The 12,974-nt window shown below is 36.0% G+C and overlaps 1 protein-coding gene across 6 annotated transcripts in view; it reads left to right on the forward strand.

The window, feature by feature from the left end:
• slc12a5a (solute carrier family 12 member 5a) overlaps positions 1-12,974 on the forward strand; it is a 179,378-nt gene that overhangs the window by 104,669 nt on the left and 61,735 nt on the right. For 4 of the 6 annotated variants that reach the window (XM_082136337.1, XM_082136338.1, XM_082136339.1 and 1 more), the window contains exon 2: positions 2,961-2,990. The exons of the other annotated variants lie outside the window; for them this stretch is intronic. In XM_082136337.1, the coding sequence (XP_081992463.1) occupies positions 2,961-2,990 (30 nt within the window). The remainder of the gene's footprint in view (positions 1-2,960; positions 2,991-12,974) is intronic. 6 annotated transcript variants of the gene reach the window in all.

Here is a 12,974-nt window from a genome sequence, read left to right on the forward strand (position 1 = left end):
ACCACAAAGACTCTAGTGAATATTGAGAACGGTCAGGCCAGACTGCAGGAGGGATGGAGGATCTGAAGTGTACACTAGAGCTGAGTGATGTTCTCTGAGGATGTGTCTGAGATAAAGCAGCTCTGAATCACTGCCACAGCAAATCACCGGGAACTTCAACTCTGTGGCACTTCTGAAAGTGTGTTAAGCTGGGTGATATAACGAATATTTAAAGGGATAGTTCACCCAAAAATGAAAATTCTGTCAGTAATTACTCTCCCTCGTGTTGTTTCAACCCCGTAAGACTTTCGTTCGTCTTCGGAACACAAATTAAGATATTTTTGATTAAATCTGAGAGCTGGATCACTCCTCCATAGGCTTCTATGCACTGTAAATTGCATCTGCAATTAGTTATAACAACTTAAAAATTTGTTGGGATAACTTAAATATCCAACTTAACTTAACTAAACTAAACTAAACTAAAGTTAACTGAACTTAATATTTGAAGTCAAGCACAAACACACTTTTTTTTTTACTTGAAACAACACATTATTTCTTATTCTAATAATTTTAAGTTGTGATAAATATTCACAGCAATCATTTTTACAGTGTGGGATCGAAACTTGGCGGCCCAGAAAGTTAGTAAAGACATCGTTAAAATAGTCCAAGTGACTACAGTGGCTCAACCTTAAGTTTATCAAGCGACGAGAATACTTTTTGTGCGCAAAAAACAACTAAAATAACGACTTTATTCAACTCTTCATGTTCTTCTGTGTTTCTCTGAGTGAATTGACGTAGTGTAACAGCGCAGCGCTTCTGGGTTGTACGTCAGAATGTAGGCTCACTATTGGCCGACGCTGGTCATGTGTGTGATGCTGGCCAATAGTGAGCCTACGTTCTGATGTACAACCCCAACGATGTCTTTACTAACTTTCTGGGCCGGCAAGTTTCAATTACCTAGAAGCCTATGGAGGAGTGATCCAGCTCTCAGATTTAATCAAAAATATCTTAATTTGTGTTCCGAAGATGAACGAAAGTCTTACGGGGTTGGAACAACATGAGGGAGAGTAATTACTGACAGAATTTTCATTTTTAGGTGAACTAACCCTTTAAGACTGAAGTGATGATTTTAGCAACTCTGCAAATATCACAATTATTTTGGGAAATGAAAAGAAAAAAATATTTAAGCGTTCTATTTTGTTTGACTAATTATGTTATTTAAAGATCATAACACGCTAGTTTTGTCCTACTAATTTCCACCAATCATTTCAATGCAGTATTTCGCTTATTTAAATTTTAGTTGATGTTTTAGTCATTTCTTTGTGCTTTTGTCATGTTTATTAGTTTAATAATTTAATAATATTTTCAGTATAGTAAATTAGTACTTCGATTTAAACGTTTTTCAGACAAGTCAAAAAACTTGTTTTTTATATTTCTAAATGTAGCTAAATTTTCAATTTTTTCTAAATTTTTGAAATATTTCTATTTAGCTTTCATTTATTTTTTTATTTCAGTTTTAGTCTATTTTTAAAAATGTCAGTACTTCAACTATAACTGTTTTTTTATGTTTTTCATTGAATATATTTATATATTGTTTCAACTTTATTTCAAATACCGAAAACTATTTTTAATGCTTTTAGATTAAGTTAACTATAACACTGTTTCAATTAATTGTTTCGAAACACCAATTCAGCAATTCGTTTATCTCATCATTCATAAATGTTCACAAAGTCTCAATTTTTGTGTGTTTTTAAACAGTAGAGGTAAATGAATTCAAACGTTTTACATTAAATATGTTAATCTACCTGATTGGTCCAAATGATGGTTCCTTCTCACATGAGATGGAAGACATTTCTCCTCTCTGTCGTTTGTATTTAATGATTTAATGATTAATACAGATGTGTGATCATTATTATGTGCATTAATTAGCATAAATCATCTCCAGCACTCTTTTTAAGCGAGCACATGCAAGCATACTGATATTTTTGTTGTTGAAAATTATAATGCAAATACACTTAACTGCAACAGTTATTGTTGACATTTGTAATTTATGTAAATTGAACACAAATTACTCAGTCCTTTTAAAATGGTTGATGTTACTATAAAGATTTTATTTAGCATGCAAGTGTCTTTATATTTGATTTGCACATGTCTGTTTAAACTTTGTTGAGGTTTGCTTATGTTGTCCGTTCATTAATTTGCATGCATGATAATATAATTATAAAAATTTCACAGGTCATGACCCTGTCATTCAGAGGTATATGGTCTATCACATACATTCGGTGCTAGTCATTTCAGTCCTATACAAATGAGCCTTATGATTTAACAGTAATGTGTGTCTTTATTTCCATAATAATTGTTTTGTCCTTTGATTGATGTGTGTCGAGCAGGGGTGTCCAAACCTGCTCCTGGAGGGCCACTGTCCTGCAGAGTTCAGCTCCGAACCCTAACCCTAACCTGGAAGTTTCTAGAATCCCTTCTGAGGCCTGGGCTGTGTCCTAAATCACCCCCTATACCCTTAAACAGGGCACTATTTGAGTACTATATATTACATTTGTAGTGGTGTACGAAACCATCGTGGGCATTATTAAGTGCACTCATTCAATCCCACAATGCACCGCAATGACGAGTGTACAACCGATGTTAGATGCTAGAGAATACCCATAATGCACTGTGAAAGTCACGCGCAGAATGAATTCCCACGTCATAAATACTAAATATATTAGTTTCACCTTTTAATTTGAATGACTGAAATACTCAAACTTTTGCACGATATTCAAATTTTTCGAGTTTCACCTGTAAGTGGACTATTGTAGGGAATAGGGGATTTGGACACAGCCCTTGAGTATCTGGTTCCGGTGAGTTTAACTGAATGATGGCGGACTGTGGTCCTCCAGGAGCAGGATTGGACACCCCTGGTGTAGATAAATGTTGCATGATAATGTTTTCTAAAGTCATGTGTTGTGTGCGTTTTTCTCCAGTGGTCAACACCACCTGTCCACCCAAGAAAGGTGAGAGACGGGCAGACTGCTGCCGGTGTGTGTGTGTGTGTGTGTTCACGCAAAACACTGTGACGTGTGTGTGGCTGTGTGTAGTCATGTGTTCTTCATTGTCTTGGACTTTTCTTTGTAAGAAAAGTTCCATGTAAGTTCACATCGTTTCTGTGTGTGTTGTATTTCCATGTACGGGTCAATGACAAATAGATGATGGATCTGAGATGATGAAAAGAAAAAAAGTATTCAGAAATGCACTCTTTGCTCATGTTTTTTGTCACATGACAACAAAATGGCTTTTGAGATATATATATAAAAATAAAAAAAAGAATACTCATAATTTAAATCTGCTTTATTATTGTATTTTTAAGGTTTTGATTTCTTTTCTTTTTTTTTTTACAAGAGTATCACCCTATAAATAAGCCTTATTATCATGTTATTACAATCCTGGGACAGTTACCACCTAAGACATTTTTTATTTTAGCAAAATTTGTATTATTCTTAGAAAATTTGTACTGAATTCTTTTTATATTTTCACTTTCGAATAAGTTGCTCAGTTCTGGACACAAAACAAATAAAATGAGCATCACGTCATTGATCCTTGTTTTTTGTTCGTTGTGTGTGTGTGTGTGTGTGTGTGTGTGTGTGTGTGTGCGTGCGTGCGTGCGTGCGTGCGTGCGTGCGTGCGTGCGTGCGTGTGTGTGTGTCCTCTGTAAGCCGCATGTCGTATCTGTGATGTCTCCCTTTGATTTGATTCTGTTTTGTGTGTATGTCTGTGTTCTGGAGTGCCTGTTTGTTATTACCTGTAAAATAAGCAGGAAACCAGTGAAGGAATGCATAATAATGAATCTGATGAAAGATGCTTTCAGCTGGACAGGACGTCACACAAGTCCATTACCTCGATACTTAGACTCTGCTTTCTTAGAAATGTGGGAAATCCTGTCTTTTTAGCTCAAAAGTGGACATGAAATGTGATTACAACTCTCACAACATTCTATAATGTGACGGAATTCCAAAAAGTGAAGGAAAAAAAAGAAAGGACAGGATTTTATCCTTCAGGAATTGCAGTTGGTGAAGTGTTTGATGATTTTTTTTCTTTGGACTGATGTGCATTGATAAATTGTGACCAGGAACCTCCATCTGACCAAATACTAATCAAGCCCAGCCCCGCTTATCTTCCGAGATCCTCTGTTTATTAAGACCAGAAACATGTAATTAGGCAAATAAATAGGGTTTGTCCATTCTCTTGAGATGAAGACTGTAGTCAATCTAATTTTGGCTAAATCAAGGTGAAATATTTGCTTCATTCTGCATCCACATCAATAAGTGTCAGTGTAATATCTGAAGCCAGCAAAGCATAAAAAAAATATTACTGCATTTTCTGAATCTGAAACGGTAAAACCGATTACTTTAACTGTTTGTGTTTTGCAATTGCTCTAGAAGCCTTGGAAGCTGAAGCTCACAATTATGGTAAGGGGCGTTACATTTCCAACACGCACTTGAGGTTTTTAGCCAATCACAACGCACTGGGTCTGCTGGCCAATCAGAGCACTGGCTTTTCAGAAGGAGGGGCTTTGTAGAATCCAGACCAGAACTCAGACAGACTGGGAATAGAAGAGCTGCAATAATACAGCATGTGAAAAATCCTTTTAAAGCATGCTAACCTATTCTATTAAACCCAATAAACAAATAATGACCTTTTAAAATGGCATCACATGGCCTCTGTGAGCTTGCCTGAGGCTAGAAGAGTCTTACATTTTGGTTATTTCAGCAGTCGGAGGCTTTGAGAAAATATCTAACTGGAGTTTCAGAGCTAATTAGCTAAACCTCAAACAGAAGGGAACGATCTGAGCCTCTGACACTGGTGTAAAGTTATCTGCCGTTATCTCTTCAGCCAGCGCTGGAGCTCAGGAGTTATTCATATCTAGGTTACACACAGCAGTTTTACCTTCTCCATATTATCTTGATTGTTAGATGCTATCTCGAACAAATCCTATTAGGTAGTTAATCCTGATTAATTAGTCAGAAAATCTCCAGTAACTGTGTCATCATGGTTTGGAATGGAGAGGTTAGAATCTGCTGCTTCCCATTTGAAGTGTTGAAGTGTTTGTGAGCACATTAAACAGGAATGATGCATGAGATGCATGACATCAAATTGTATTTATCCGTGTTGTGCTCGTGCATTACAACCGATTCAGTCGGTGATAGCAGAGACAGAGTGAACATAACCAGTAAATAGAATAGAATAGATCTACCTCACCATCTGTCTCTTGTACGTAACTAAACACTAACCCAAGACATCTGTGTATTTCGGCACAATTTGCATTCATCTGCCGAAACGGAACAATGTTTAAATCAGAAATCTGTGGCTTGTTCATTTTAATAGTGTTTCTGAGTGAATCTCATGAAAAACATGTCCAACTCAAAATATACTGTATATACAGTACAGGCCAAAAGTTTGGAAACATTACTATTTTTTATGTTTTTGAAAGAAGTTTCTTCTGCTCATCAAGCCTGCATTTATTTGATCAAAAATACAGATTTTTTTATTTTATATTGTGATATATTATTACAATTTAAAATAATTGGTTTTCAATTTATTATACTTTAAATGATCATTTATTTCTGTGATGCAAAGCTGAATTTTCAGGATCATTACTCCAGTCTATCACATGATCCTTCAGAAATCATTCTAATATTCTGATTTATTATGAGTGTTGGACACAGTTCTGCTGCCTAATATATTTGATGAATAAAAGGTTAAAAAGAACTGCATTTATTCAAAATAAAAAAAATATTTTCTAATTATATCAATCTTCTTTACTATCACTTTTTAGCAATTTAACACATCCTTGCTGAATAAAATTATTGATTTATTTCAAAAAAAGGAAGAAAAAAAATTACTGACCCCAAATTACTGACCAGTAGTGAATATTGCTGTTACAAAAGATTTCTGTTTTTAAAACATTTGCTTCTTTATTTTATTTTATAATTTTTTACTTTTTATTCATCAAAGTATCCTAAAAAAGTATCACAGGTTATGAAAAAATATTAAGCAGCAGAACTGTTTCCAACTTTGATAATGAATCATCATATTAGAATGATTTCTAAAGGATCATGTGATAGACTGGAGTAATGATCCTGAAAATTCAGCTTTGCATCACAGGAATAAATTATTTTTTAAAGTATATTCAAATAGAAAACAATTATTTTAAGTTGTAATAATATTTCCCAATATTACTGTTTTTTTCTGTATTTTTGATCAAATAAATGCAGGCTTGATGAGCAGAAGAAACTTCTTTCAAAAACATTAAAAATAGTAATGTCTCCAAACTTTTGGCCTGTACTGTATATACAAACACCCCATGGCATATTGCAAAGCACTGTAATATGATGCCACTACTTAATTGTAAGAGAAACAAAAGATGTTTGATTATAATTGTTAAAATGCATGTAAACCTATCCAAAATCCAAAACTATAATAAAGTCAAGCTTTGCTAAACGTGCTGCACCTTTACCTGTTAAGCCTGTTCCAGTCAGTTTTAAACTTTAACATTCTTGAATAATGAAGCGAGATTTATTCAACGCAACTTTATTGGCTTTGTGGAAATATAATAATATTAAACATATCGCTAGAAGTTCTCTGTATGTTTAGTACATTTACTTTGGTTGGTTGGTTTTTCAGCTTGACTATCGAATTTCTTGAGCAGCTAAATGTATTCAGCACATTTCAATCTGCAACTTTATTCTTCATTGGCTTCATTTTCCAGCTGTTTGATCTTAAATCTGTGCGCTCGCCCGGGCTGTCAGGCTCCGTCCTCGTCTCGGCACAAAAAGGTGATATTGTTAAGACTATGAATGGAAGCGAGGCGAGGCCATTCCACAGGGTTCAAACAGTCCTTTTGAAGTGCCAGCCTTATTACAAAATGTGTCGTTTACCCCTGCACACACACACACACACACACACACACACACACACACACACGCACACACACACACAACACAGAAAATTGGTGCTTTTAAAAGCTTAATAGAGCCGCCGCTCAGTAAGTCTTAACCTGCAGACATCTGCCAGCAAAGAGGCCAATATCAGTACACAAATAAAGCCATAAAAATATACTGTACTCATGCACATATGCAGAGAAAAAGCAAATATATTCTCTGTGAGTATATTCAACCTGATTGGATTGGTAAAATATGATCTAAATTTACCTTTCAGGTAATATACATTTAAATATATTAATAGTAACATGTTATATTTCCCAAGGCAGTTCCATTATGTACCTTTTTGCATCAGAAATCCTGATACTGCATTCAAGTATTTTAAAGTGCCCCTATTATGCTTTTTTTGAATATTACCATTCATGCAGTGTTTAATATCAAATATGTGTAAAGATCAAAGTCCAGGACAGATAAAGATATTGTCTCCTAAAAGAAAGAATCGATTCTAAACTGCTGAAACGATTCGTCAGTAATTCCAGTCTCACTTCCTGTTACAAATCTTCGTAACAATGTAACACATTTGCATGTAGTTTTAGCTGAGACTGACAGAGTTTGGTTCGTGTTGTCGACATGATGAGAAGACGCTGTTTTCTGTGCTGCAAATCCACTTTGCCACACTTCAAAAGGACGAGGACTCGCATTGATACGGTAAAACCGATTCCATCGTTACTGTTCATATCACTGTGTTTCCGTGCTGAGGAAGATACGAAGCTGAACTATAGATATGGTAATGGACATTTAGTTTCCAACACGCACTGTAAGCGTTCGACCAATCACAACAGACCGGGGAATCTGACCAATCAGAGCAGAGTAAGCCAGTCACAACTGACTGGGGCATCTGACCAATCAGAGAAGAGAAAGCCAATCACAACAGACTGGGGCATCTGACCAATCAGAGCAGAGTAAGCCAGTTACAGAGTAAGCCAATCACAAAAGACTGGGGCATCTGACCAATCAGAGCAGAGAAAGCCAATCACAACAGAATGGGGCATCTGACCAATCAGAGCAGAGAAAGCCAATCACAACAGAATGGGGCATCTGACCAATCAGACAAGAGTAAGCCAGTTACAGAGTAAGCCAATCACAAAAGACTGGGGCATCTGACCAATCAGAGCAGAGAAAGCCAATCACAACAGAATGGGGCATCTGACCAATCAGAGCAGAGAAAGCCAATCACAACAGACTGGAACATCTGACCAATCAGAGCAGAGTAATCCAATCACAACAGACTGGGGCATCTGACCAATCAGAGCAGAGAAAGCCAATCACAACAGAATGGGGCATCTGACCAATCAGACAAGAGTAAGCCAGTTACAGAGTAAGCCAATCACAAAAGACTGGGGCATCTGACCAATCAGAGCAGAGAAAGCCAATCACAACAGACTGGGGCATCTGACCAATCAGAGCAGAGAAAGCCAATCACAACAGAATGGGGCATCTGACCAATCAGACAAGAGTAAGCCAGTTACAGAGTAAGCCAATCACAACAGACTGGGCCACCTGACCAATCAGAGCAGAGTAATCCAATCACAACAGACTGGAACATCTGACCAATCAGAGCAGAGTAATCCAATCACAACAGACTGGGGCATCTGACCAATCAGAGCAGAGTAATCCAATCACAACAGACTGGGGCATCTGACCATCAGAGCAGAGAAAGCCAGTTACAGAGTAAGCCAATCACAACAGACTGGGGCATCTGACCAATCAGAGCAGAGAAAGCCAGTTACAGAGTAAGTTAATCACAACAGACTGGGCCATCTGACCAATCAGAGCAGAGAAAGCCAGTTACAGAGTAAGTTAATCACAACAGACTGGGCCATCTGACCAATCAGAGCAGAGTAATCCAATCACAACAGACTGGAACATCTGACCAATCAGAGCAGAGTAGGCTCGTGGAAAGGAGGGGCTAAGTTAGAGAGACTGAATCTTTGAACAGACCATTTTCAGGCTCTTTGAGAAATGAGAAAAAGTGTTTTTTGACTTTGGATGCATGTAAACCTATTATAGAAGACTCCAAAACAAATGAGCAACCTTTAAAATAGCATAATAGGGGCACTTTAAGGAAGCAACAACTTCCGAGTTCAGAATTGTTACTACGATGTGATTTTGGTCGGTCTTAGGTGTGCAAAAAAAGTTAAAATGAAGCGATAAGATTCATCTAAAGTAATTTAATGTAATGCATATATATTTGATCATTGCAACAGAGAATGATGGGGAATGTTGTTCAAATAATTTGCATCATAAATCATCTAAATTAGAAAAAATAGCACGCTTTAATGCTATGCTTCGTCAACAGAGCACAACATGCATAGAAACTACATTTTACTGTCAACAGTCTCAGTTGAAACTTGATAAACAGCAAAAAGCTTCTGCTGTAGAGATGTTCTTGAATACGACTCAAAGAAAATCCCCGAGGTAATTATGCCTTTTGCTGTTGTTCATGTGTGCTCATCTCATAAATATAACATTGTAATATAAAACATGAGTTGAAGGCAGCAGAAAGCCCCACAGAAATTGGATATACTAATTGGAGAGTGTTGTAATTTGATCAAATGCATCTGATTTTATGACAGTATGTCTGGATGATAAATCTGTGCAGAAGTATTGACTATAAAGCACTCAGTGTTTCTCTGCTTTTGTTCCTCAGAGCGGATGTCACGCTTCTTATTGTTTGTCTTTTTCACACTTTTTCCAGTGCTCTTTGAGGTGTTTCTGCCTTCACTTTTTTTCTCTCAGTATATTTTCTTCTTTTTTACTCTGTGAGAACGTCAGAGCTGTCAGCAATTACCAGAAGAGACAGTGTTGATGTTTGTAGAGAGAAAAAATGAAGAGAGTCAAAGATAGACTTGTGTCATCGGCTAGGAAGAGTAATCGCTGTTACCTGTGACAGGCTGAAGCAGAGGTCAGTCCTCAGGGCGGTGCGTGCGTGTGTGTGTGTGTGTGTGTGTGTGTGTGTGTGTGTGTGTGTGTGTGTGTGTGTGTGTGTGTGTGTGTGTGTGTGTGTGCGCGAGTCTTTAATTTGTGGAGCCGAACACCTGCAGTGTTTCCACTCCTGTCTCGACCCGACAAGATAATTCAACAGCCCACTTCAATCAGACCTGATGAGCCAACAGCGAGCCCTTCGGAGCCGTTCCTCCTCTCCAAAACCTTCTCGTCTCCTCTCGTTTCGTCTCGTTTGGTCTCATTAGGGTTGTTTGCTAAGACAAGCGTCACTATTACTGTTACTCATCGTTAGAGTACTAACACTAACACTAAGTAATAAACTTCAGCGTTCCACAACTCATCCTGCAGCGTTTGTGTCTGAGCTCAGCGATACAGCCAAAACTATTATATCCTTATATTCTGTATTCTTTTGACAATATTCAGTATATACACACTGCTATATAAAAGTCTGGGGTCCGTATGATTTTGTTCTTTTTTTTAAAGCAAGGATGCATTGAATTGGTCAAAAGTGACATTAACGAACAAAATCATGGTTTCCATAAAAATATTAAGCAACACAACTGTTGTCAACATTGATGATAATCATAAATGTTTCTTGAGCATCAAATCATCATATTATTATGATTTCTGGAGGATCATGTGACCCTGAAGACTGGAGTAATGATGCTGAAAATGCAGCTTTGATCACAGGAATAAATGCTTAATCTTAAAATATATTCACATAGAAAACATTTATTTTAAATTATAATAATATTTTACAATATTACTGTTTTTACTTTGGAATGGCTAAAAAGGTTGTTTTCAGCAGAGGAATCACAACGTGCGTGTGTGTGTGTGTGTGTGTGTGTGTGTGTGTGTGTGTGTGCGCGCGCGCGTTTGTGCGTGCGCGTATTTTTCATTTCTTTTTTCCCCCCACATTATTCTAAATTCCACATGGGGGCTTTTTTGAATGATACTGTAAATTAAGCGTGAATAAGAGTCAAGAGTCAATTCATTGACATTGATTCATTTGAACTCATTTGAACTGATTCACAGCAATGAACTGACGGATGTATTTCTTTCTGAAGTGAAATCAAAGACTTTTTAAAACATCTTCACAATGTTGCTTGAATTTACAAATCATTGCAAATAAATGATGCTTTTTTTCCTATATATCACTGAGCCAGAATAGCCTAGAGACCCGCAGGTGGGCTGTTTTGTAAGTAAGCACTCGAAACACTATCATCAAGGCGGAGAGTTTTGCACACACATAAACCACTCACATTCCCAGACGGTGTAGAAGTGTAGTTTCTGACGTCCTCCTCAAGCTCCCACTCTTTGGCCCTGTAAGAGGTTTGGACCACCTCTGCGACATGAATCATTATCTGTGAGTTGAAGTGTGCAGCCGTTTGTCACTAAAGCGCTTCTCAGCGGCGATGAAACATGGATGTATCTGCACAGGTCAGATGCACGTGGTTCTCCTCGACCGGCCTCCACAGCGGCGCGTCTTATTAACGCTCGCAGACGCTGTTACTCTGAACGCCGGAGCACAAACCCAAGAGATGTTTTGGACAGATTTGTGCATTAGCGCTCCTTCGGGACCAGAGCTTCTCCAAATGTAATGAGAGGAAAGATCAAACTAGTGTGGGATCAGCAGTCAAGGGCAGCAGATGGCGGCTCTGCTGTGCGCGGTGTGCGCTGTCTCTGTTCTGATCCCCCGCTAGTGTCGGAGAAACATGTAAACCTCACGATAGAGACGCTAGGCCCGGTCCAGCGATGGAGAGCTCGTTCCTGCTGAAAGCTTTTGTTGATCTTGGCTGGAGGTCACGCCACACTTTTGTGGATGGCTTTTTCCAGCTTATTTTACAGCATGTTCTGCTTTCAAGTCATTAAGTGATCATATTTATGAGTACGGTTGAATGTCACTACAATTTTAAGTTTCTTTCTTTTTAAAAAAAATTATTTTTGTTTGAACTTAATCTAAATTATAATATAATTTTTATATTATAAAATATTATAATTAATATTAGGCATAGTTAACAATTTTATTCATTTTAATTACAATGTTTTGATTAATTACAATTACATGTTCTGCTTTCAAGTCATTAAGTGATCATATTTATGAGTATGGTTGAATGCTACCACAAGTTTAAGTTTAAATAAATAAATAAAAAGATAATAATTTAAAATAATGTATAATATAAATATTTTTGTTTGAACTTAATCTAAATTAAACTAATACTATAATTTTTATATAATTTTTTTATAAATTATTTATTTATTTTATATAATAATTATTTTTATTTTATTATTATTGTATATTTATTTTATAAATTAAATTTTTAGGCTACATGCACAAAGCATGAGCATATGCTTTATTACGGTTAGAGCATGTGCTTTTATTACTGTTATCAAGTAATTAATTGCATATCTTGCATAAAGTGTTTTATTAAATTTTTGTATTAGTTTAATTTCAACTAAATTAATATAATTTATATATTATAAAATATATAAATATTATGGATGAGGCATAGTGTAGCAATTATATTTAAAGTTGTATTTGTATATTTTAGGCTACATGCACAAAGCATTTGGATTATTCCACATGCATGTTTGCAGGATTACTATTAACAATTAATTAATTAATTAACCATTAATTGCATGTCTGAACACCCCACCCCCAATTTTAAGTGTAAAATTGTTTAATATTTATTATGTATTTAATAATGTTATTTAAATAATAAATAATACAAATAATCATTAAAATATTAACATTAAAATATTTGAATTTAATTTTAAAGTAAATGAAAATCATTTAGATATTATTAAATAGTCATATAAATATTATTAGACATAATTATACAATTATGTTTAAAATTACATTTATTCTTTTTGGCTACATGCACAAGGCATTTGGATTTCATACCTGTATTTCGCAAGTAATTTATTAATTGATCATTCATTTGAATTATAATGATTTTTTTTTAATTGACATCTCTAGATGTTTAAATGAATTTAAAGGGACAGTTCGCCCAAAAATAAAAATACTGTCATCATTTCACTCACCCTCATGTC

This window comes from Leuciscus leuciscus (genome assembly GCF_965113295.1).
Source record: "Leuciscus leuciscus genome assembly, chromosome: 14".
NCBI classification, from domain to species: Eukaryota; Metazoa; Chordata; class Actinopteri; order Cypriniformes; family Leuciscidae; genus Leuciscus; species Leuciscus leuciscus.